We start from the raw sequence: 27862 nt of genomic DNA, 5'->3' as shown, positions 1-27862 counted from the left end.
TAGAATAAAAAATTACGTTTTTTTTTATCAGGTAATGTTATTTTTTAGTTTTAGATTGATTGAATATTTTTGTCGCTGGAATTATTCATAGCAAAAAATATTGAAATTATTGTAAAAGTCATTTACGTTTAAATAATTTTTTAATACGTTAAAGAATCCAAGTGAATATTTTTTTTTAACATTGATATTTGGGTCAAATTGATTTTTAAATAACAACAAATTAATTTCCTGACACTTTTTTTGTTAAAGTACACATAATCTCTATCAACTTTTGTTCATTTACTTTGCGAATCGAAAAAAAAAAAAAAAGAAAAGAGGAATGAGAATCAGTAAATCTTTGAAAATCTTCAATAATACCAAGATGCTTTGAACCAGCTCACGTATCTCTCTGAAAAAAAAATCTTGAATGTTTGGTAAAAAAGTTTTTGGTTAAAAAGTTTTCAAAGATCTTTTGCGCTTTAGTGGCTGAGATTTTGAAAAATGTATGCCAAAGAAAAATAAAAAAATATTTGAATTGAATTAGAATAAAAATGGTGACACAAAAAATACTAAAAACAATTTATAAATATTATATACATTATTAGATGTTGCAAAATTCCCTTACAATTTATTCAATTTAAATTTTCCTAAATCAATTGAAAAAAAAATATAAATAAAACAACAATTTAATCTTTTCAATAACTATATTTTAAATAAAATTATCTTCTTCAAGTCAATTGATTTAATTTGTTTATTAATTAAAAAAAACAACAACAATAGAACCAAGTTAATTTAAAAAATAAATAAAAACTATTTTCAATAATTTAAATTTAATATTTTCTAATTTTCCAAAGTTCAAATAGCTTTTATTAAATTTAATTCTAAAAATTTTTCTATAATGACTAAAGTCTCAATTTATTATCATTAAAATAACCCAAATTAAAAATTAATCTCTCAGTATTATCAGAGTAAAAATAAAAAAAAAATAAAACATCGTTATCACGAGAGAAACGTTTTAGTCTCGTTGAAATTTTCTACATCCAATTTGATAGAGGGCCAATGAATAAACCGCTAAATTCAGATGCTCAACGAAGACTGATCGTTTTCCAGCCTCTTTTACTTTTTCTTCACAAAATATATATAAGAAGACTAATTTACAGTCATTATCACTCCTTTTGCTTTCACAATACCTTTTTCTTATTTTTTTATTTTCATTATTTTCCTTTGATTTATCTTTCCATCTTCGAAAAACCCAAAAAAAAAAACCATAAACCACCACTAAGAAAATAATCTCGTCTAATAATTCTTGACTCAATTAAATAACCCATTAAATTTTATTTAAAAATTCTCATCACATTTTTCATTGTCATTATTTAGTTTTATAAAGAAATTTTATTAAACTGATGAAAAGTGTTGATGTGACATCAATCATAGAGGAATGTCGATAATATTGCAGGTGTATGAAATATATATATCAAAAGGATGTTGAGAAAAATATAAAAAATTCTTGCTTCAAATGAAGACAGATTACTTGGTAAAAATCGATAAGACCCGTGAGAATATTGCCTATTGGTTCTACTTAATTTAACCATTTCAAGTATACTCAAAAAAGAAAAAAAAAAAAGTATAAAAATGTAATAGATATTTCTTGTGGCTTAGGTTGAAGTTTGATCATTTGGTATCTTTCAAAAAGACCAACATTTTATCAATCTCATTGGTGAATTCATAACTTTTTAGACGCATTTTTACTGAAGCCCTCATCACTCCTTTCTTACCTTTTTTATTTTATTTAAGTTTCATATTTTTTTTTTCATTTTATTAAAGTAAAATAAGCCAGGGTGATTCGTCTTTTTCAAAATTCATGACATAACCGCACGTATATACGAGAGAATATTATTCAAATAAATTTTTTATTCAATTGAAAGTTTTTTGAATGTCACCTGTGAACATTTGAAACACAGAGAAAAAAAAAACAATAATAATACATAAAAAGTTTTCGAAAAAAAAAAAAACGAAATAAATTGATAGTATTTAGAATTTTCAAGATTTTTCTTTTTTTTTTTTTTTTTATGTATGTTTTATGCTGTGTTTAATTATTTTATTAAAATATATTGTAGAATTTAAATTTCAAATCAATATTTAATGTGTTTAACTCAAATTATTTAGCTCATTTTTGTTCGAAAGTTTGAATAACTAATTTAATAATTAAGGGCTTTTAAAATATCATGTGTTGATTTTATATTTATTGAATTAGTGTTGGTAATTTAATTATAATAAATTATTGAATTGTGATATTTAATATTTGCAGTAATTAAATTTAAATTAGACAAACAAAATTAGTATTTTAATATTTCAATTTGTTGAATTTAAAAATTACTAGGTGATGTTTAATTCAACTCTTCATCACATATATTTATCCAATTAAAAAAAAATAAACAATAAAGTGATTTTTTCAACGAACAAAATAATAAAATTCACATAAATAAATTTATAAATAATATCTGTTGAAAGATGAAAGAAAAAAAAAGAAAAACTATTGATAAATTTAAAAAAAAAAAAAAAAAGTATTATTAAAATACCAAGTAAGTTTATACTATCTCTGAATACTTTTGGTATTTAACCAAAATGTAATTTAATTTTCAACGACAATTAAGAATCTAATACGACCCTTAAAAATTTGTCCCTATCTTTGAATTTTATTCTTGTTAAAATCTATATTTAAAATTAAATTTAAACAATTCAGTTAATAGTGAAAGAGTATATACGTGTGTGGATATATGCATAGATATATGTGGACGACATCTCACAATGCCAGTTTTCTACGTTAATTGAATTCCATCGTGTTTCACAAAATGAGTGAGAGAATAACATGAATACTATATAACTCCAGGGAAATGATATGGTACAAGGGATAAATGGTCACATTCTCAAGAACGATTACAGATATACCTCTCGATTTTATACCAACTATTATAGATTACATCATACCCTTAATTTATTAACACTGAATATATAAACACCATAATTATTATTATCAAAATTCAACACGTGTTATTTAATTCCTCACAAATATTATTTGATAACAATAATTAAATTGTTGATGAATAATTATTCATTTATTCGATTCGAAATAAAAAAGTTATTTCGAATTTTTTTTTATGATAATTTCAAGTCAGCATAAATACATTTTTAATAAAATTATTTATTTGATTATTTATAAAACATTTGCAATGTATTTTGAGATTTTTTTTTCTGTTAGAAAAAGGTCATATAGGTCAGTAAAATAATATAAGCTAATTGGAAAATTAAAATGTCTGTTGGTATATATTTTTTTTTTTTGGAATATATAAAAGTTTTTTGCTTTTATCAAGAGAGATTTTCTTTACTCGGAAATAATTAAAATTCACTTGATTCAATTAATCCTACAAAAACCCTTGAAAAGAGGGAAAAAAAAAATGAATGAAAATTGTATAAATTATTATGCTAATTAAAGGAATAATAATTTTTTTGAATAAATCAAATGATATCGATCATTATGGATGGCAATTAATTAGGAATTAGTAAATTGCTTGAATGCATTTTATTATAAAGTTTATATAAAAAATAAAAAGTTGTTAAATATAGAAGAATAAATTGGTTGGTTGATTTGATGCATGATAAAATATAAAGCTTCAAATTGCTAAGAGGTTTTTTCAACCTAGCCAACTTCAAATTTGAGATAGTTTTAAAGTCCCAGTATTAATATAATCTATCTCTCTTTGTTATTTTATAAAACTTTATTATTTTCTCACTTGTTTTTAGCAAGTTTAACATGTCACTTTACTATATAGTTTTGTATGTAATTGATGATCCAATTGGTGAACAAAGTATATGAGAATTCTTGCAAAAGCATTTACGTTAATTGTTTTAAACTGTGTCACAAGAAACAATCTTAATTTATCACAAAAATGTCCTTATAAGTTTGACATTAATATTTTATCAACTTGATGAATTAATTTCTCAATAAAAAAAAAAATTAAATTAAAAAAAAAAGCTTTTAAATTTTAACAATATCTTTAATTTTTTTTTCATTAGTGTTATTTTTCAACTGTAATAATATAAAAAGTAAAACAACATTTTCATAATATAAAATCACATTGTTTGTGTTTATGATGAAATTTTAAAAGTCTTTTGTACAATAATGAAAAAGTTTTGCTAAAAATGATGTTTTAAAATTACATTAAAACAAGTTAAATTCAGTTGTGTATTAAAAAAACAAACTGATAAAATAACTAGATTATATTGTTATTAAAATATAAATAATTATAATAATTTTAAATAAACTTACACTAGTGAATTTTCTTCGTCCCATCCTGATATTTCAGTGACAACAAATGTGCCACTTGTTAATGCACGAATTGTCCTTGAATTATTGTTCATGTTTGTCACCATAACCAAGTGAGACCAATGATCATGATCCAATTGTTTTTGTGGTAATATTAACAAAAATTTATTGCCATCTTTGCTAAAATGTGGTGCTTCAAATTGTTCAACCCAGCCATTTCTTTCAATGTATTCTAATGCCTAAAATAAATGAAAAATTATTTAAATAATTTTGCAAATTAATATTTAATTTATCAATTAATACTCACTGTATTGTAGCTTGATTTTTCAACATTATATAATTGAAAATATGCCTGATTTTGTACTCTATTCATCCATGTTGCTGATATAATATTTTCAGTTGGAAATGTAACTGCAGCGAGAATTCTTTCTTTACCTGATAATTGTGGTGGATGTTGAATTTCAACTAGGCTTATATTATTACCACGACTTGATGATACCATTTCTAAATCAACGTAAAATAATTTTACTGTTGGATTAACTGTACCACTCTGAAAAAAAAACAAAAACATTTACATTAATATTTTTAAATTCAAATTCAATTTTTAATTTCTATTTAAATCCATCAGCATTTGATGACACTTGTACTAATAATTCAAGCTTGATTTATTTACAATTCACAAGATAATTTAAAGAAAACAATTCAAGGAACAATAAAAAATTCGTGTGTTAAATATAAAACAAATAATAATTGGATAGAAATATATAATATTGGATTAGTGTCAATTGACATATGTGAATAAATCGTTAATCAAATAATTACGATTGGTAACAGTCTGTTGGGAGATGAATAATCCAAGTATACATATATTTTACAAATACACTAAAATAATCTACACATATATTACCAACACCTTTATTTTGTATAATATAATCCTGTGGCTATACTCGAAATTCCCACGAGGTAGAGTGTTTATGTGATCATGTAGATGCAAACGAATTCTAGCTGTGTCAGTTTAATGGAAATCTCTCATATATGTATTATATATACAACAAATGTATTGTTCTACAAATTTTACGATATAAAATTATACATTTATCCACCACCTGTCTACCACTAATTGCTTATGCACAAAACTATCATAATGTCCATTCTGTCATTTGAATTATACATGTTTTTTTTTTTTTTTTATTCTATTGTATGAATTTAATTACAATGATGAAAAATTAATTATTTCATTAAATATATTTCTCTGGATATTAGTTGAATTGTTTTTCATTTTTTTTTTGCTTTTGATTTTGTTTTTTAAATATTATTTTTTCGAAGAGAAATATTTTTGTGTCAGTACTTGGCTCGGGGTATTTTTCTTTTTGAACTTTTACATTATTTATTTTGTTTTTTCTTTTTCTAAAGCTTCTGGGTGTATTCTAATAATAATAATAATAGATAAAATTAATTTTTAAATTTTCTTATAAAATAGCTTAGTTTATTTATTCAAAAAAAATATAACATATGTTTATTGTTTAGCTTTATTTGTGTTTGGTTTTAGTGAAAATTAATCGTGATAAATATTGTTTTAAAGATGGAAAAAATATAAAAAAGGCCTGAAGCTAGAAAAATAAATAAATAAATAAATAAAAAAAGCGTGTAACTCTAGATAAAATTTTTATCCATGAAAAAACAAAAAAGAAATTTAGAAAAGCGTTTCAGTTATGATGTAAAAAAAAAAAAAATCTCTTTAAAGCTCAAACAAGAAATTTTACGAGTTTTTTGGTACATGTAGTGTAAGTACACTTTGGTAAAGTTGTAAGAACTTGCTGTAGCCCCAACACGAACATAATTTTCGCTTTTTTTAAAATATTTATTTTGACTTTATTTTTTTCTGTCTAAAGATTTTTTTAGCACTTAAATATTATAAAATAAATAAAGAAGAAAATATGAAATAAAGAAAAAAGATAAAATGAAAATTCAACATAAAGTATAATCTTTACGAGCAAACACATGTGCGGTTGTATTTTTCATTTATTATGTGAAACAAGAAAAGACAAAAAGCATTTTATTGCTAGAAATAAAATTCAACAGAAAGTTGAAGAAAAAATTGAGGCGACATACTTAGGTCACTGTACAAAGAATAAAACTATATAAAAAATAATATTGTCGTTTTGAAAAATTATTATATTTAAAGCCACAATAATTATTTAAATAATAAATAAATTAACCAATAAATAAAAATTATAAAATAATTATAAATATATATATAAATATGGGATTATAAAAAAAATTTATATATATATAAATGAGTTATCTGATAAACCACAAAATACCCTGGTGGATTTAACTTTAATGAGACTTCATGCATAAGTAAATTACATTTGCTAAAGAGAAAGGAACGATGCGGCGAGAAACCAAGTTGTAAAGTCCTTGTTTGTAATCTCCAAAGTACAAACTCTCTCAAACTATCTTCAACGATCTTTCAAGTTTTTTTATTATTATTATTATATTTATTATTACTTTATTCTTCTATTATTCATTGTGTACATCTATTTTCACAATGTAAATAATTTTTTTCTTTTAATCAAACTTAAATATTTCAAGATATTTTCATTTTAACTTGTTTTTTTAATAAATGAAACAATGAATTTTTAGGTTTTTAAATTGCAATTTGTTGATGTTTATTAGTGAAATTATTGAGCTTTTTTTTTTGTTTATAGTATCATTATAATTCGTCATTAAATTTCTGTTGGAAATTATGATAAATACAAGCTCATTAATTAAAATTTCTTTGTGGTAAATATTGTTGTTAATTGACAATTATAATTGATCAATAATTGCACGGGATTTTTGCCAAAAGATGGATAATTATTTTAATAATTAATTTTGTTATTTTGATAATTAAATTTTGATGAATTAAAAATTTTTTTTTCTATATAAAATGATTGTTTATTTTTAATAAGATATTTTGTTTCAAGTTTTAATTGAAATAATAATTTATTGAATATCTTTTTAAATAGATTTATAATTATTTATTAAAATGAAAAAACTTTCATGAATTTATCAAGTATTTAAAGATAGTTTATGTACATTTGATAAATTTTATGGAATAATAAATTTTAAGTGTGGTTGAAAGCAACGATATAAAACAAAATGAATTATCAAGTAAATAATTTGATAACCAGTGAATCTTAAAAGACTTTTAATTAATCAAATCACTGTCTCAGTAACGAATTCACATTTTAATTTAAATATGAAAAACTCGTTATATGAAAATAAACAACAAACAGTTTTCCATTTTAAACAAACGAAAATAAAAATAGAGTAACATTCAAATTTGTAATTAAAATTTCCATTGATTAAACTGAAACTTTATAATTAATTGTTGAATTTTTTTGAATAAATACCTTTGGATAATGAACTGGTATTGCTGATGGATACTGAAATGATAAACTTCCTGGATATCCATAATACGGTATTGTCATCAAATGTGATTTTGTATCATTAAAAAATCCAAAAGCCATTTTTTTACCACTCGGTGAAAACCAAAGTGCTTTGTTCGAGCTAAATACTTCCTCTGTAAAAAAAAAAAAAAATTAAAATTAAAATAATTATTTTATGATTGCAAATAAAATAGATGAAAAAAAATAAAAATAAATTATAAATAATGAAAGGAAATTTTACAAAGGGAAAAGAGTGTGATTTTATAAATGAAAAAAATAAAAATAAATAATTAAATCAGAGTAACGAAATTGGTAGTAATTTACAAATGTAAAGAAAAAAAAAAAACAAATAAAATAAATTGCAAAAAGTAAATATATAAAAATGTAAAAAAAAAAAAAAAAAATTGAAGAAATTCCCTGCTAGGAACTTGGGGAATGTTGGCATACCATCAGGGGATGAAAGAAGAAATGGAAAAAAAAAATGAGAAATAATAAAGAGGTGCATGATATCGAGAGTGAAGGTTGATGGGGTAACATGGAGGGATGTGAATTGTAGGTAGCAGTGGATACAGAAAAATAAGGGTGCGAAATAAAAAAAAATAAAAAAAGAGGGTTGAAAGATTGTGAATAGATATCGTAACATTTTTTGAGAATTTAGAATGGTCGATGGTTTTCTTGGATCGTTTTTTAGAAAGAAAAAATAATATAAAAAAAAAAGCCAATGACTTGTGGTCAACATTGAGGTTTATATATTGAGATGAAATAACTTGAGTACAAAGAATGATAAGAAAAAAAATAAAAATAAAAAATTGTGACCTTTTTATCGAAATGTCTTTTGACCACAAGTATTTTTATTGATAACCATGGAAAAAATTATATAAAAATAATCCAATAATACATTTTTTTTCTAATGTAATTATTTTATTTTAAAATTAAATTATATATAATGAAGTTTATCAAAGGTTGAGTCTAACAATATTTATAAAATCCTATAATTTTATTTAAAATAATTCAATTTTTTTACTATTTTAAAAAGTTATTTGATTCGCTGAAATTAATCTCAATATCTAATTTTAAATAATTGAATATCAAAAAGAAGGTTATCAAATTAATTTTTTACTTATTTTCTTTTTAGCTGAATAAGCAAGGATTAAAAGTATAAAATTAAATTAATTTTTTGCATTGACTTGTAACATTGGCAGTCAAATTTGATTAAAAGATTTGTTTTTTTTTTAAGTAGTAAAGGTCACTGTCCAGTCAGACATATTCAACTTTAAATTTAATTAACATAAGCATTTAATTGAATAAAAAAAAAAATTACGAGCATAGCTCAACTCGATCATAGTCAAAAAAATTAAAAACCCCTAAAATCCACCCCCGACCACCCTTTGACCATTTCAAAAATTCCCATTTTTTTTTCTAACCTAGCTTACACCCTAGACAATTTATTAAAAAAAAATTTACGAGGATAGCTCAACTCTATCATAGTTAAAAAAATTAAAAACAATTAAATTCACCCCCTACCCCTCTTTGACCATTTCAAAAATTTTAAATAATTTTTTTTTCTAAATAAACTAACTCAATTTATAATATAAATTTTTTATTAATCTTTTAAAAAATATTATTGTTAAACTTTTGTTAGCTTAACAGATATTTTTTTTTGATATTTGGATTTTTATAGTTTGTTGATAGAGCTTCAAAGCACACACAATGTGATTATAAAAATATTGAATTTCATTCTTCAACCAACTATTTAATCTTTTGATCCTTAATCTCTTTCTTCATACACTTTTCTCACAATACACCACATTAAAATGAATAACAAAAAAAAAAAATCTTCTTTATGATATTTTTCATTATTTATCCATGTTTTTTTTTCTTCCGAAAATATAAGATTCTTATTTTTCATTGTTCAGGTTAAAAAAATATCTAAGCATGTTTTTCTTAACATTTTTTTATTCTTTGATTTATTTTATTTTTGTGCTCTTACTAATCTCGTTTTAATTGTTTTTTTTTTTATTTTGAAAATGTTTTTTTGATAAAAGATTCAATATAATTTTAAATATTTAATTAACCTGTTTTAAATGAGTCAAATGAATAATTGTAAATTAAGCTACATGTCAATTAAAACAATTAATAAACATCTGGAATTTTCTCTGCAAATAAATTGATAGTTTTATTTTGTTTCAATTATTTAAATCCTATTTTAAATGTCTTAACCACTGGTAGTTGTTGGTAAACTGCATCAGCATCTGGATGTGACATTGACCAGATAATATTATAGAATTCAAATTACTTGTCTCAAGACCAACTCAAAATACAGTTGCTTCTGAATAAAAAAAAAAAATACATGGTAACTTTAAACTGCTTCAACGTCAACTTGTCTCTATCAAATTTCAACTCTTCACTTTGAATATTACTTTCAAATATTCCACAACAGATGCATTTCATTTTTAATAAAAGTATATTCATATAAATAAAATAAAGATATATAAAAAAAATAATAATACACTCATAAATTATATATTGAAAAAATTGAAAACATGAATGAAGTTATTTTTTTATTTTTTATTATTCAAATTTTCATCATTATCAATGTATAAAAACTTTTTTTGATTTTTTCTTTTGTTATTTTTTCATTTAGAATCTTCAAGGAGATTTAATAAAATTCACTAGAGCTTTTTTTTTTTTATTGTTTAAAAATAAATTTAATAAATCTGGATTTTAAATATTGTTTGTGAAAATTATAATTTTTTTTGCATCAATATTGCATGTTAAAAATATAAAAATAAAAAATCAATATAAATAAAATTTGAATAAGAAAAAAAAATAACAAGTGTTTGAAAAAAATTGAAAAAAAATGATGAACATAAAAATAAAATTTATATAAAAAATTATTGAGTGAACCAGGTGGATACTACTGTGAACATAAATTGAATTCAGTTTAGTCATAAAAATCCCTCCTAATAAAAAACAAAAAATATATTTATTTAAATTAAATTCAACCCTTTAAAATAATTTCAATTGTAAAATAAGAAAATTAATATTGATAATATAAATATTCCAACAAAAAAAAACAATAATATTTAATTATAGAAAAAAGAAATAGATTTGATAAAATTAATTTAATATTTAGTGTATAATTTAAAATAATAACCAGGCTTAAAACATTTCAACAGTATTTATAATTTGAAATTTATTTGAGTTATTTTATAAATGATTAATTCATTCACAGCCAACGTATTCCCTAATCTTATTTTAAATAACATAAATATATAAACAACAAGATTCCTCACTGGACTGTATCCCATCAGAATTTTTTATTTCACACCCATATGTCATTTCATGAATACACAATACCTAATTCAACAACCCTCCTCAACAATTTATCATTTTTTTTATATATTTTTCTCTCAAATTTAGAAACAAGTGAAAAAAAAAATCTAGAATAAATTTTTTCAACTAAAACAATGTTTTTAAACTAAAAAAATATTAGAATAATTTTTTATTTTGTTATTAAAATAAGTTATAGTAAATCAATTTTTTTGCTTAAATATTTGAATGTATTACAATAATAGAGAGAAATTGTTAAAATAAATGTAAATATTTTTGATATTCTATGAAAGAAATGAACGTAAACTGACGAAAGCTAATATATAAACGCATAAAACATACAGAGACTTTAAAAATGCAGAGAGAAAAGACGTAAATTATTGCCACAACGGGATTTGAACACACGAATGAGAGTGTTGCTTGTACAAATAACTACAATACATTCATAAATGTATGTTAAAAAAATAATAAAAATGAAAAAGAGAGAGTGTGTTTGTTTTATAGACAAGTAATATTTGTATTTTTTCTGTAGATGTTGAAATTCCGTATGCTTGCCCGAATAGCTTTGAAATTTCTTATTACTGCGCGTTGTGATAAATAGCCATATAGCCACAAATGTTTGTACGTTGAGACACATGATGAATAAGAAAACAGTGATTTTTATTTTTTCTCAACCTAATGCTACACAATATAAATAAAAAATATATCAATTTTAATAATTATTAATATGTAGTAAATAAATTTAAAAAAAAAACAGGAAAAAAAGAAATTATTTAAAATGATTATTTTTTTTCTTAGTTGTTCAAAATGTGATCAATGCAATTTATATAAATAAAAATAGAAGAAAATATTTCATCATTTAAGTATACTATATAATATTCGATAAAAGTTCAAAAAAAAAAAATTTATTGAATGCTTATGTTAATTAAATTTAAAGTTGAATATGTGTCTGACTGCAAAATGACCTCTACTACTTAAAAAAAAAAACCTTTAATCAAATTTGACTAGCAATGCAAAAATGAATTTAATTTAATTTTTTTAATCCTTGCTTATTCAGATAAAAAAAAAAAAATAAGTAAAGGATTAATGTTATAAACTTCTTTTTTATATTTGAGTATTTAAAAATTAAAATAAAAATTAGTTCAAATTGTTTTAAAGGTCATCTTTATTATCTCAAGTTTCTTTTATTATTAAATTATTTACCATCAATCAATTAACAACTTTTTAAAAATAAAATAAATTAATTTCACCTTTTAAATTAATTTTTTTTTCGCTCTATTAATAATTAAACGAACAAATAAGCGACTGAATTTTTTTATTTTTCCCAAATTCAACTAAATCAAAAGCTCGATTAACTGATAGGTAAAAATAAAAAAAATCGTGCTACGGTTACAGATTTATTTATGAAGCTGAAGTAAAACAGAAAAGAGATAATTGGCAAGGAAATAAAAAAAAATAAAATGAAGAATAATGGTTTTGGTTAGATGTTACAGACAACCATCTAATTTTCGTTTGAATTTGTGTTGATGAGTTTTGTTGTAATTATTAATCATCAAATTAAATATGAAAAATATTTTTGATTGTAACTCACCCTCGTAAACCCAATCCGGCACAGCATTGTAAATACTTCCGTAATCACCAGTCGTTGTAATTTGATAATCGATTGGTATTTCCGCCTCCGGTCTGTAGTATATGTTACTCAGATAAACGTATATCAGCCCATTGCCTTTAGGTGCCCATGTTGCAAGTTGAAGAGTCGCAGGAGTCGTTGAATTACCCACGGATAATGATGTTTCATTGCTGTAAATTAAATTAAAATATTTAACAATGAATTTAAAAAATAAAAAAACAAAAAATAAAAACAATCAATTATCAAAAATAGAATATTTTTTTTTCTTCTCAAAATCCAATTTTACTTTTATTTTTTATAGAATTTTTTTTCCCCAAATTTATTATAACATAAATAAAAACTTTTTATTACTGTCTTTGACAAGAAAAAAAAAAGGTTTCATAATGGTTATTGATATGTATCCAGGTGTCTCAAATTATTTAAAAATATTTTCCATTCTTCAAGGATATTTTTTGAATAAATATAGAAAAATAATTTTTTTCTATTTTAAATTTAATATTGATTTTGTTTTTTATTTTTTAAATAAATATGAATTTATTTATTAATGTGTGTATATAAAAATAAATGAAAATAAATAAAAATAAATTTATTATTTATCCAAAAGTCGTAAATAATAATATTGTGTTATTCATGCAGGTTATTGGAGGTTTTTTTTTTTTTTTTTTTTGGGTCGCGGATTTAGTTTATGAGGCACGTTTTATATTTCGTCCTTGCGTGCCAACGAAACGGTTCTTTCGAATTTCTAAGAATCCTCGAAAGCTCTTTTTTTTATTTATTTATATATAGATATGCTTGTGGGTTAGGTGTCTATTTGACCTCAATATTTTACCGGTAAAGCCCATTGAAATATATACCTACTCTCTCCCTCTCCCTCACTCGACGATTTATTTTTTTATTTTATTTTTTTATCATCACTTTGCCATGTTTTGTCATAAAATCTTCAATTTTATTTCAAATTAATACATAATTTATACTAAGTGTTACACAATTAAATATTTTAAAATAAAAAAAAAAAATTACCTCAATATTTACTTTACAATTTTTTTATAAAAAATGTTAATTGTGAGCTTTTTTTTTTTTTTTGTAAATAAAGTGGTTTACAAAGCCACTTACACAAGTGGTTGAAAAATTTAATAAATATTTTTATTAAATATATAAATTTTAACGCACTTTTAGAATTTTAAAAAATTTTCTAGAGTTCGCACTTGTGTTATCAAAAAGTGAATTTATAATCCTTTATTATTTTAATTTTTTCATGTAATTATCAAAGTAAAATAATGTAAATTCATGTCAAGTATATAATATATAATTTCAATATAAAAAAGTAATTTTAGAATAGATATTAAAAATATATTTAATTATTGAAACGAATAAAATATTTTTCAAGTTGCTAATTAAGTTAAAAATGTGTTAATTAATATTGCGCATTTATAATTAATAATAAAAGCAAAAAAAAAAAAAATTTTAAATAAAATATAACCATTTGTTTTTTTAAATTAAAAAAAAATGAATAAACTCAACTTTTAGCCTTCAATTTTTTTCATTGAAAAAGTACTATTCATTTCAGTTTAAGAATTATCGCTGTAAGCTGATTTTATCGAGAGTATTATCGGAATAAATTTTCGATTGACATTTTGTTCGTTCCGGATTTTTAGTTGGTCTCTCATTCATCATTCTTAAATGTACAATATTATAGCTATATATATTTTTTATATAAAAAGTTTTATTTTTTATATTCAAAAGATTTCAACAGCCACAAAAAATAATCGATTGATTTTTTTTTTTAACAAGTTTGCAATTAGGGATGTCATTGAGACATTGGTGTAAGAAAATAGCGATGTTATCGTTATTGCCGTCTCTGGCTACTGTCTACTACTGATAAAAAATCATAAAAAAAATTGAAAAAAAAACTTTTAAAGTACTAAGATGAGCTAGCAGTTTGTGATGAGCGATAAAAAATAAAAATTTGCAGTGTCAACGACTGTCGAGTACTAGTAAAGATTTAAAAAATAAAAAAATATAAAAAAATACTAAATAAAAATTAGAATAATTATAAAAATATCTTAGAAATTTAAATAAAATTTTAATATACAACCAAAGCTTTTTTGAAGCTTAAAAAAAAAAATAATAATAATTCATAGCTTTTTTTATAATATAAAAAAATAGTTTAGTTGAAAAATACAATCTTTTTCTTCTTTGAATTATTTACTCTTTATGCTGAGTGTGAGAGAAAACAAAAAAAAAAAAAAATATAAAGAATATATTTAAAAGATCAGAATAATCTAAAAAATGAAAAATAAACATTGACTAAGCTAAGAAGATTTTTTATTTTTCATAATAAAAGTTACGTTATTTTTTCTTTAGTTTGTTGCTCTGCTTGTGTGCTTTATTTATATATTTTTCCTTTCGTTTTGGAGCTTTATGTGAGTGCTAAATTAACGTAAAAATTTAACTGTAAATGAAAAAAACTCTACAGGACATCTCACAGATAAAAAATCAGACAACTCGTTGAATCAAATTAAATTTTTCTGGTACTTTGTAATTTACCACACAGCAGGTCAATTCAAAGAAACACTACTTGTTGTAAAAAAACAATAATAATAATATTCACCATAAAGAAAAAAAAAAAAACCAAGATGAAATAAAAAATAAAATAAAAAAAGCAAAAAAGGGACCAGAGGTTAGTTCCTACAAGATTAAAATGCAAATCAAAAAATTTTCTTTTTCAAGTTGGGTTAGTGTGAAATACAGCTCGTTGCTATTTTTACGTAAGCAGCTTGTTTATAATCACACTGAATAACCCGAGATATACGAGGGTAGAAAAATATAAAAAATAAATAAACAAACATCAGCAGAAAAGCAAAAAAAAATTCAAAGATAATAAAAAATGAATAAATAAATAAATAAAGGTACTCACAATGTTGCCAAATTAACAATTTTATACTGGGCAAGATAGGTGTGTCGATAGAACTGTAACAAAAAAATTATTATAAAAATAAATTAAGTAATACAAAAAAACAATTTATTAATCCAATAAAAAACAAAAAAAAAAAACATAAATATTTTTAATGTCAAACAAACATATTCACATTTCAACATAAAATAAAAAAGAAAAAATGAATGAATAAATTTTTAAAAAATTACAAAGCCAGTATAACAATTTAAAAGAAAAAAAAATAAATAAATACGAATTGGTTTTAATTGTTCAATGGCATTGTTATTTAAATGTATAAAAATTTTTTTTATTTGTTAATATTTATGTACATCATCAGTTGAAACTGAAATAAAAAAAAAAATATATATTTGTACAGGTGAGAGAGGTAGAGAGACAGACTATTAATAGTCAACAGTTTTCGTCAATAAATTATGGTCCCTGGGTGTATGGCCAGATAGCATCCAGTATCGAGGCCTCGCCATCAATAATGTTCACCGATATGGAAGGATTCATGGTGCCCCGGTGCTATTTTGCTTCCATTAACTCTTTCAGGAAAATCTCATAAATCATGACTAGTATACGCACACACTCTCACTCACACTCTCTCCCTCTTTCTCTTTATATTTTTTATTTAATTTTTTTTTTATTCCTCACACTAACACAAATTCACTATTACACCATCAAACATACAAAATTCCATCACGGGTTAAGCTCCAACAGATTTAAAAGAAAAAAAAAAAAGATTATGTCATTTTGAAATGAAACATTTAGACATTTTGCAATAAAATGCATTTAGAATTTTCTTATTACCACATTTTATTCTTCAATTTAAATTTATCATTATAATACCATTGATCTTTTATTTTATTTTGGTATAGGAAAATTATTAAATACGAATTTAAAGATATATGTATTGAAAATGATGTAACTCTAAAAACACAAATAATCTTCTTAAATTTCCATTCACACGAAAATTCAACGAGATTTATTTTAAATGATTCAGTAAATTTTAAGCTTCTATAAAACTATTGAATTTCTTCTTTACTATTTTAATGGCAAGTAGAAATAAATGAAAATTCTAAGAATTATATTTGAATAGAAAATAAATTTATAATCTAAGTATTTTTTTCTTCTCAAGCATTTAATATTTTTTAAAAATATCATTCAAGTTTTTAGTTTCTTTTATAAAATCGTTTGAATTACAGATTTATACAACTTGGTTATACACTTTTAACATTACCCAAGGGAGGAATTACTTGATATTGTTTTTTATTTTGTATTTTATTTTCTGGCATTATTCCAAAAAAAAAAAAAACGTATACATACCAACTGGATATATCACAAAATAAATCGTTTTGGCTAAAGAGAAGTCACTCGGTATTTTTCGTTAGAAATGTAAAAAAATAAATAAATAAAAATCAGTGAAAAAAAAATAAAATAGTCAGCCTTTAAAGATGAAATTTCGTATGAAAGCACATTTGCGGATCAGTGCTTTCTGTCTCCATCAGAAGACTCTTAAAAATCCTTCAAGTAAGTTGAAAAAAAAAAAATTTTTTTTCCTCTCTTATTTTGAATTTAAATTGTTCAGAATACAATCATACGATTTACGAGATATAAATTGTACATCAAACTTTTAAATGTCAAATAATCAAAACAAAAAAAAAATTTTAATATATATTATTTTTTAATATAAAATCAAGTTGATATAAAATATTTATACCAACAAATACCTAAGATAATAATAATAGCAAAAAAAAAAAATTTATAAAATAAAAAAATATTTAAATTTAGTAGTACAAGTAAACGCATGGTCCGACACACACGGTGTCAGCATTTGTGGTGCATACACTGCATTTTGTCTATAGATATAGGTTATTTAGTTGATGGCATATATATAGATAATGTTAAAGTAGAGTTGAATATGTACTGGCAGCCTTGGCAAGAGATTTGGCTCGTTAAATAACAGCTAAACCTGCACACCTGCTTGAAAATTGACCGCGTTTAGATCAACTCGTCTGTTTTATCACTAATTTTATCCACCAATGCTTCTACTTATCATTCTGGTTAACCTCAACATGAACACAGTATCTATTTTTTACAATTAAAATTGTACAAATCATTGATAAATTTTATAAACAAAAGAAAGCTCAATCTACTTAATAATTAACCTTTTTTTAAACAAATTTTTTCCCTCTATTTTGATTAGAAATAATTCTTGAATAATTTTTATTCAATTTGAAAATATAGTTATTTCGTTATGTAAATAAATTAATTAAAGGAAAAATAAAAAATAATAATAATCTTCTAAGATACAATGAAAATTCATGAGTCATAAAAATAAATAAATAAAAAAAAAAAAAAAATGAATATACAGTTCCAAGTGGGTACCACTTAAAGACCTCAGATTCGGCATCATTAAATCAAATTGGGTGAAATGAATTCATATATATATAAAAAGAAAAAAAAATAAATATAACTTGTTAAATTTGATATTCTGCACGAGAAACGACAAACAAAAAAAATAATAAGGAAAAATAAAACCAAGATATTGTTATTATATATGTATTATAAATGTATTGTATAGTTTCTTTTTTTTTTTTTTTATATATAAAATGTACTTGTGGTTTTATACGTCGCTTGGGATATCGATAAGTCACGAATCATCTTGTAAGGGTCGATTGAATGTGCACTATAATGTCGTGGTATTTTTGATCTTTTTGAAATGATATTACGTGTCATAGATTCGTTATCATACGGGAATATGATCCCTCAGGATTCAAATATTCTCAGATAATATCTTATTTCATTTATTTCAACGTGTTATTTTATATATGATTATATTTTTTTTATTTTAAATTTAAACATCAATTTCGATATAACAAATAAGTATTTAAAAAATTAATTTTAATAATTTTTCAATGATTAGTTTATACAAAATTAATTATTTAATTGATTGATTTATTATTTTAAATTTTTTTTTTAAAGCTGTTTAGTTTTATAACACCTTTAAAATAACAATAATTAGTTTCTTATTATCATCAGTCTTATTTCTCATTATCTATGAGTGACGAAATATTTTCTTGAAAATAAAATTACTTTTGAAAATATTTATCCAACTTTTGGCTGACTTCTTTATGCCATAAAGTTTATCATTCTCTTTGAACTAAACATAATAATAATCAGGATTTTCAATTTATTAAAATTGATATTTGAAGTTTAATTTATTATTGTGAATTATTAAAGCACGTCAAAGCTACTTTATGAATTTTATTATGATCAATTAATTATTTAATTTTATAATATATATTTTATTAATAACGACAATAGAATTTTTTAAATCATAATATTAGTATTTTTTTTTTTGTTTGTTTTGTAAATTTTTCTTTTTATAATGTAGCTTTACAAATGAATTATTTTAATTTGAAAAAAAAAATCAAAACGTTAATGATACTTTGGTGGATTTATGTATACAAAGTTTGTGTGTTTTAGCAAGTTAGTTCATCTTGAAATTTAAACTTGATATTAAGATTTCTACGTTAGATAAAATTTATCTCGAAAATTATAAATCAAAATATTAAAAAACAAGCATTTAATTTGAAAATTAAACTTGTTGTTATTTAAATTATATTTTTAATTAATTCATTTTGAATATTAAATTTCATTTTGTATAAAATAATCAAATTGCAATTAATTGAATAAAATTTTGATACACAAACTCAAAGGAAAAATATCATATATAAATTTTTTTAAAAATAATAAACGTTTAATAATTTATAAAAACTAATTGAGCTATACATGTATAAAATATTAAAAATTGATTTTTCATTAAATATATAAGCAATTAAATTTGCTAAAATTATATTTTAAAATAATTTAATTTTCATTGTTAAATTTTAATATTATATTGAAAGCTCAAGTGGCGAATAATGACAAAATAAATTTTTCATTGCTTAAACATATGATGTTTTGAAAATAGGTAATTATTGTTAGAAATATAATACCAAAGACTCATGAATATCATGGACAATTAAGTTTGAATACCTCGTTTTTAGTATTCACTGATCTGTTAACCAAAACCAACAGTTAACTCTGATATTATTGTGTTATAGTTTGTCGTTGAATTTTGTTGTCTATTTTCAAAAATTAAAACTATAAATTTCATAATAACCAAACCTATAAACATAAATTAACATAATAACAATTTTAATTTGTAAAACAAACTCAAATTATTATTAAAACTAATAACAATATTGCATTTTTTTTATAATTCAACAATTTTATTAAAAATTAAAAATAAACTCAATATTTTTTGTATTTATACATGAAATAATTTTAAAAAATAATATTTAGTTCTTTATTAATTACTTTTAACATTTTTTCATTGTTTATTCTTTTGAATAATAAATTCAAACTACCTAAACTTTAATCATTAATATTTTCATTGTAAACATGATACATAAACATATTTAAAAATTTATTTTTCTTCCAAAATATAATTGAAATTTGAAATGAAAAAAAAACTTTGAAATATATTAAAACATAAAATAATAAAATGTAAATATTGAATATTTATAAAAATCATTTAAATAACAATATAAAAATAATTTTTAATATTTTTTAAATATAAAATAATATGAATTTTAATGAATATATAATTTTATTGTTGTTTTACAAGTAATTTGTTATTGAATGTAAATAAATAGAAATAATTTATTTTGATAATATTGTATGATAAATATTGAATTGGAATGTTGTTAACTGCTGGAGGATATATTGAAGTTATCGAACAATGTCATCATAGTTGTATTTGAATTCAAGATACGAGTAGCCATTCACAAGTATTATTGTTAGTCCAGACGTTGTTGTTACCTTTTGTCGTTGTTGGTATTCACATCGTTTCAGAAATTCATGTTGCTATTCTGTACTCACTTTTGCTTACAACGTGAATCCTATATATTTTATCACATTATGCCAGTACAATTCAACTCACAACAATCCATATATATACATCAATTTTAAATCAATAAATATACTACAATTTCATATTTTATTTTTATTTTTCATCAGCACGTACTCGTGGAAATCATAGAAAATACTGTCTTTCAATATAAATGTCATTTTTATTATTATTATCTGAAATGTTATCAACCACTTTGTTGTAATATTTAATAAAAATAACAATTTCCATTATTCAATATTTATTAATAAATATTTTTCTTTCTGTTTTTTTTTTAAATTATATCCAGGAAAATATATTGGCAAATGATTTTTTATTTTTTTTTCTTTTTTACGTTTATTAATAAATATTTGAAAGGACTTTGTTTGAATTGTAAAATATTTTTTAATATTACTTCGTACTTGAGTATGGAATTACACGATTTTATTTATTCCACAAATTTTTTAATTAATTATTTATTTACCCACATACTGATCAGCATTGTGTGGAATTTTTTATTGAATTAAAAATACGTTATTTGTGAGTAAAATTGTACAGATGAAATACGAATACCCATTCAAAATAAACAAGTAAATTTATTTATTTTTTTTTTACTCTATGTAAAGCTGAATAGATTTAACAAAAAAAAATAAAAAATAACATTGAAGGAAGTCTCATGAATTTTTACAACTCGAATTTATTTATTTATGATTTTTTTTTATATTCAACTTTTGAATGAAGAATTGACGTTGATTACTGTTGGTTGATATACCAGGAAATTGAGTTGTTGCATATTTTTTTTTTTCTATTTTTTAGCTACATTATTTTCATCACTATTTTAAATTTGAAAAAAAAAAAATTAAAATAGTATAAAATTTGATTTATAATAATGAAAAGAAATGATAATAAAATTTTTTTTTTTATGTAATAAATATTTGTTTAAAGATTACAAATTTTTTAATTACTTTTTTTTTTTTTTTTTGTTATATTTTGTAATTTTAAATTGATGGATTGTTTTGGTTGTTGAAAAAAATAATATTAGTTGGTATTGTCGATGCAGTACTTTAATTTGTGCGGTTCCTTGACTTTACGAGGATTATTTCAGCATACAATTCACTCATTTGAAAACCTGCGCACAAAGTTAAAGTGCCGACGCCCTATCGAATATAACTTTGAATTTTGACCCGGTTAAATATTTATGCATATATATAAAGCACCTTATTATAAATAATAATGAAAATACAAAAAAAAAAATAAATAAATAAGGTCCAATAAAGAACTCATGAACTTTGTTGAATATATTTTTCATTCAATAATAATTTCGCATTCTTTCCTTTTATATTCAAAAAAAAATAGCATCCTCGTTTGTAGTTGACAAGCTTTTTTTTTTACTCTATTATAAAATATTCTCTCATGAGCTTTTTCAATGACAAAGTTTAAATATATTTTTTTCTTTTTTCATTTACTTTGGAATTTTCAAACACATGGTATCAAATTTTTTAAAATGGAATTTCAATAATTTTCAACATCAATCAGTCTATTTAAAAAAAAAATTAAAATTCTTTTATTTAGGAATTTAAAAAACACAAAGGTTTAAAATATATATTTTTTTAAATATTGGAAAAATAAAACTTAGAAGTAATAGCAATTTAAATTTAATTTATTATTTTTATTATAATAAAAAATTTTTATTACAAATAAAGATTCAACTTTTTACTGTAATATAATATTAAAAAAACTGAAGAATATTATGATCAACTTTTTATATAAAACAAAAGTAGAAGTGAAGCTTAAATAAAGTTGTAAATTAACTGTATGTAATTGTTTGAATTTCAAATAGTGAATCGTTTGAAGTTACTTTTATCAGTGAATATTTTTAATCAAAAAGCTTTGTAAAAGCAATAAATAATTGAGCATCAAATAGAAGATTAAATTTCCTACTTCTATGTATTTGTGTAATTCAAAATATTCAATTAAATACAAAAGATGTAGTGAGGTGTATAAATAATAAACGACTACAAAGTCACTTTGCACTTGATGATATTAAATACATGTAAATGATAAAAGTTGGTTTGTCTTTTTCAAGTATTAATTCATTAAAATTAAATAACTACATTAATAAAACTTTGAGTCAATTTTAATATAATTTATTAAATTATTATTTATAAAGTTTTAAGGGGAACAAAAGAGAAAGCTTTTTTAAAAAAAATATTAATCTGAGCTTTTTCATAAGTGTATATATGAACATGACTAAGTGAAGAGTAAAATTATATCGATCTTAGTGTGTGTGTAATTTATGCAAGCGGTCCAGTTGGTACGAAATATTCCAGTGGTCTTGATTCAGCCAATAGCATGCTTTTCACTATGAATAGCATACAAAAGCTTCGTGCAAGTAAGCTTCATGGCATACAATCAACTTCATTCCTCTTTTAAATTTTTTTTTATCTGGCCTAAAAACAGTTATTAAGCTGCTTTTCGGTCGTCTTATACATTTCTCTATTGAACTATTCAAAGAAAAAAAATCTTCCCTTGACAATTCGAGAGCTTTGAAATTACAACTTTTTCAAAGAATATTTAACACTTTTGAATTCTTAGCTACATCTGTCCTCATTGTAAATGATTATTTTATTTTTCATATAAATAGTATAAATTAAAATCAAAAGTTTTTGACTTTATTTTTTTTTTTAAAAAGGTTTTGTAACCGCATGTTAGAAATTAAACACTCACAACCCCTACAGAAATTAATTAGAATATTTTAAAATTAATTACTATAAATTTCTAAAATTCTTAGACCTTTAAATTTATTTTTTATCATAAAGCTTTGTTTTTTTTTCGTCAATTTATATTTATTGTATAAAAATATTAATTAATAATGTAATGTTTTATGTTTTATGTTTTTTTTTATAAATAATCTATATAGCTTAGTTAAACATCGCTATATCAAGCTTAAAGGTTCAAAACCACAATCATAATGTCAACGTCATGTTCAATCACTGGTGCGTTACTAGACCAACCCAAACCCCTTTTCTGAATGCAATCATGCTCCATTGTGTCACGCATAAACCTACGATATTCTACAACCCATTCGGCCATCTCATTCACATGCAAATGTACCAGTGGTCAAAATCCAAGCTCTCGTTTTTTTTCTCTCTCTCTCTCTTTTTAAATGTCTTTCTCTCTATGTAAACCATTGTCTACTGAACACACACATACACTGATTCATTTCATGAATATTCTCAAAATATATTTTAATATTTTTTATTTTTCATGCTGATTTTTATAGTAAAAAAATTTTATTTATTTTTAAATATATTTAGTATCATAATTAAAATTCTTACCTTTTGATAATTTGATGCTAGCAATAGGTACTTTTTATCCGGTGATAATACATAGTCAAAACTTGAACTGAGTGCCTGAAATTTACGTGAAAAAAACTAATTAAAATATGTGCAATTAATATCAGTAAAAAAAAAAAAAAAATATACATATATTTAATAATGGAAAAAATAAATTATAAATAGATTCAAAAAATTTAGAGATTAAAATAATTGTTAAATAATTTAAGCACGTATTTGTGGTTGAAAAATTTCATGTGTTAATTAAGGTAAAATCAAGTTGTATATAGTTAAAGTGAGATTGTGGTGATGAAGGTAAATGTGGGTTGTTAAATATCCACCCATCGGAAAAGGTGGCTTTCGAAATGTTCAATTAATTTGATTTTCATCGAATTTCATACTGTTCTCAAACTATTTCTACCTTTTTACCACTGTTTCTCATTCTACCCTTTTTTTTTTTTATTTTCCAACTTTGTATTTTCCTGGTAGAGTTTTCCTTTCTTTTTTTTTATTAGTGCAATCTATTTTACGAATTATATTACTCGAGATTTTTTATATAATCAAGACAATGTTTGCATTAAAAATACACAAATGCAAACGCATGTTTGTGGATAGAATATATTTACATGTCTTAAATTTTTTTTTTCTAAAGTCTAAACACTATCGACTGTTACAAAAAATTAACATTCGTAAGCATTAATTAGTTTGAGCAATGAATTATTTACCAATTTTATATACAATAATTTAATCAACACAAAATAAATTAAAAAAATATATTGAGCTTTTTTTTTTTTCGATAAAAACTTACCGGATTTGTCATTGGTAATAAAACTTTTGACACATCATTTTCAATATTGTATATCATCAAATTATCACTCTCATCACGGTACAAAATTTCATCATCTGCAACATAAAAAAAAACCATTCAAAATATTATCAAAACATTGACAAATAAAAAAAAATTTAAATATATTTTTAAAAAAATTAAAATATTCATTGACAAATGAATAAATAATTCATTTGAATAGCAGGAAATTTGAAATATGTTTTTTGATATTACAAAAAGGTATACAAAAAAATACAGTATATGAAAAAAAAAAAAACGGAAAACACAAGTGTTGTATTGAGCTGGAGAACGTAATTGAATTTATTCGCAGTCAAACAAACATCGATAACTATATATATACATGAATTGATAAATCGATTAAAGCTGCTATTCGATGTGTATAGATTAATACCTTATGTGTATATACAAATCCGGATATTAACGCACGAAATATTCAGGTATTTGTTGTTGTATATCGTTTCGTTAGACTGAGTGTAAATTGTTGTTATACACTGTTGTCATTTCATACATAAAGTCATATGTGTATACACGAAAATTTCAATTTCAATTTGACGGGGAATACTTGACACCACTTGATACACTCTCTCCAACTAACAAACATACATATTAATTTTTTTTATCTTTATCTTTGTCATTTAATATATATCCTTATCTTTGTCTCGCATTAATGTTTGTCTATTAAATTCAACCACGTGTGTCATTTCCTGAAATTCACTGTGTTTATCAACCCGAATATTTTCATTTATCAAATAATTTTGTTGTACCAAAAATAAATTAAACATCAAACAATAAACTAAACAATTTTTAATTAATCCATTAATCAAGTATTAATTATTATTTTTTAAACAATCAGCTTGTAAATTTATGAAAATAATTTTTTTAAAAATCTATTATTTTACAAATTAAAAAGTCAATCATCTCTCAAGTAAAAAAAATATATACAAGTTAATAAATATTTCAAGAAAGCTATTTAATAAAAGCGATATTTCATGACTAGAGTAATAAAGATACTCGTTATAAAAAAATGAAAAATAAAAAGAAAACAAAAGATAATTAAATTGTCGATAAAATTGATAACGTGATGATAATTAAATTGCTGATATTGATAGCTTGACATACAATCATAAACTCAATCTTATTTTATGAAAAAAAAAAAATTTTTATATTATTAATTTTGATTGTAATGATGAAAGCATTAACTTCATGATATTGAGAGTTGAGGATATAACCAAGCCAGCTGTGGTATCCTATTGTTTTACAGCATACAAGGATATATCCTGAGGGTCGTCGATGCTCATAGCATCACACAGGATACTCGAGAAGAGCCGGAGATTATACCGGAAAGATTGTTAATACGATATATTATCAAGACGATACATACAGACATAATATTGCTGTTGAATATACGACAGAACAAAGGACTACATATGGATATATATTTTATGAATGTGTGGATGTTTGTGTTATCATTTATCTTTATCTCATTGATGTGTTTTGTTTCTGGACCATTTGTATCAACCATTATTTCGACAATCGAAATTTTATTATCATCAATTGATGTCTATATTTCTATACAACAATTTATACACAATAAAATTAAATTTTATTTGGAATTATATTTTATAGAGCTAGTAGAATATTTATTTATTTATTCAATCTTTTTTTTTTTTTATAAATGAAGATGGAAATAATTATAATGTGACAACATTTACACTTGTATCAATCATTTTTTATGTCAACATGTCGTCGTTAATCTGAGGGAATACAGAAGGTAGAAAAAAAAAAATATTAATGGTCAACAGGGTTTTTTTTTTTTCATTTGGGAATTTTTTTTCATTTCGTTATTATGGTGTTTTTTGAATGGATCCCCTTCATGCATCATAAATTTTTTTTTGTCGTCAATTTATTTGTGAAACGATCGGTCATTGTTAGGATGATTTTATTAAATTATTTATACAATATGTATTATTTTTTTATATTTTTGTGTAATGGGGAATTTTTAAAAGCTATAGTGTTTTTTGTTTTTTTTTTTAGTAGCACTTGGAGTCGTAGATTTAAATTTGATAATTTTTTAATTGAATTAACCAGAGTGTAATTGCACAAAAGTTGGAGAAAATAATACTTCAAATTTCAATTAAATATCTCTAATATTGGAAAAGTTTTGTTGAAAGTTTTGCTGATTCAATTTTTGTCATCACAAAAATATTTCATCTTGAATAATTGAAATATTTTTATGTAAATTAATTACACTAAGCTGCAATTAATTATTCGAGAATAAAAAATTGAAAATACTGTTAACTATGAGAAAAATTTGGCTTGCTTGATAATAATTTAAACTAATTGATTAAATTTTATATTTATTTTACAAGTTACTTTTCAAGAAGAAAAAAAAATAGAAAATGTAAAAATTCCATAGCTCAATTATATTTTTTTAATACAATTATATAATAACCCAAAATACAATGTTTCATTGTTTCCCAAAACAATTATTGTTCAACTGAATAAAACAACCAAAATAATTTTTTTTATGTAAAAATTTTCATATTTAAAAATTTATTTGTAAATTTATTTAGACTCTAATGTAAATGTATTTTTTCTACTTGCAAAATATAATTTTTTTTTCTATAATTTTAATAGTATTATTATAAGAAAAAAAAAAAAAAATGGTTTAAATATATTTAAAGCTGATAAAGCTGATATTTTTGTTGACAGTAAAGAAGAGGGATAGTGTCTCTGGTGGTGGCTGATCGCTTTGGCTTTCTGGTCACTTTTGCCAGTTTCAACAAACTCACTCAAACTCGATGTTAAAGCACTGGATGATGATGATAATCGAAGACAAAGTAACAACTACCAACCAACCAACAAACTTCATCACAACTGTATATGCCATCGTTACTTTCTCATCAACTAATTCCACTCATCCTCTTAATTATTTTTATTTTATTTTTTTACATCAATATACCAATTTCCAAAAAAATCGATTGATACTAAAATCAACTCAATTAATTAATTAAAATGTCAATCTAATTAAACTTTAAATTAACTCAATTTGTTGCAATTTATTTATTTATTTTTCTTTCAATAAATAAATGTGTGGTTATTTATTTAT

General features: G+C 22.3%; 1 protein-coding gene across 2 annotated transcripts in view; it reads right to left on the bottom strand.

The window, feature by feature from the left end:
• Positions 1-27862, bottom strand: part of LOC122860423 (venom dipeptidyl peptidase 4) — a 119522-nt gene that overhangs the window by 12732 nt on the left and 78928 nt on the right. For both annotated transcript variants that reach the window (XM_044164235.1, XM_044164236.1), the window contains 7 exons: positions 24715-24809; positions 23910-23984; positions 15618-15670; positions 12662-12870; positions 7702-7871; positions 4611-4853; positions 4307-4542 (listed from right to left, as the gene is read on the bottom strand). In XM_044164235.1, the coding sequence (XP_044020170.1) occupies positions 4307-4542; positions 4611-4853; positions 7702-7871; positions 12662-12870; positions 15618-15670; positions 23910-23984; positions 24715-24809 (1081 nt within the window). The remainder of the gene's footprint in view (positions 1-4306; positions 4543-4610; positions 4854-7701; positions 7872-12661; positions 12871-15617; positions 15671-23909; positions 23985-24714; positions 24810-27862) is intronic.

This window comes from Aphidius gifuensis, linkage group LG1 (genome assembly GCF_014905175.1).
Source record: "Aphidius gifuensis isolate YNYX2018 linkage group LG1, ASM1490517v1, whole genome shotgun sequence".
Lineage (NCBI taxonomy): Eukaryota > Metazoa > Arthropoda > Insecta > Hymenoptera > Braconidae > Aphidius > Aphidius gifuensis.
Note: the sequence above shows the minus strand (reverse complement) of the source record. Positions and strands in the feature narration are given on the sequence as shown.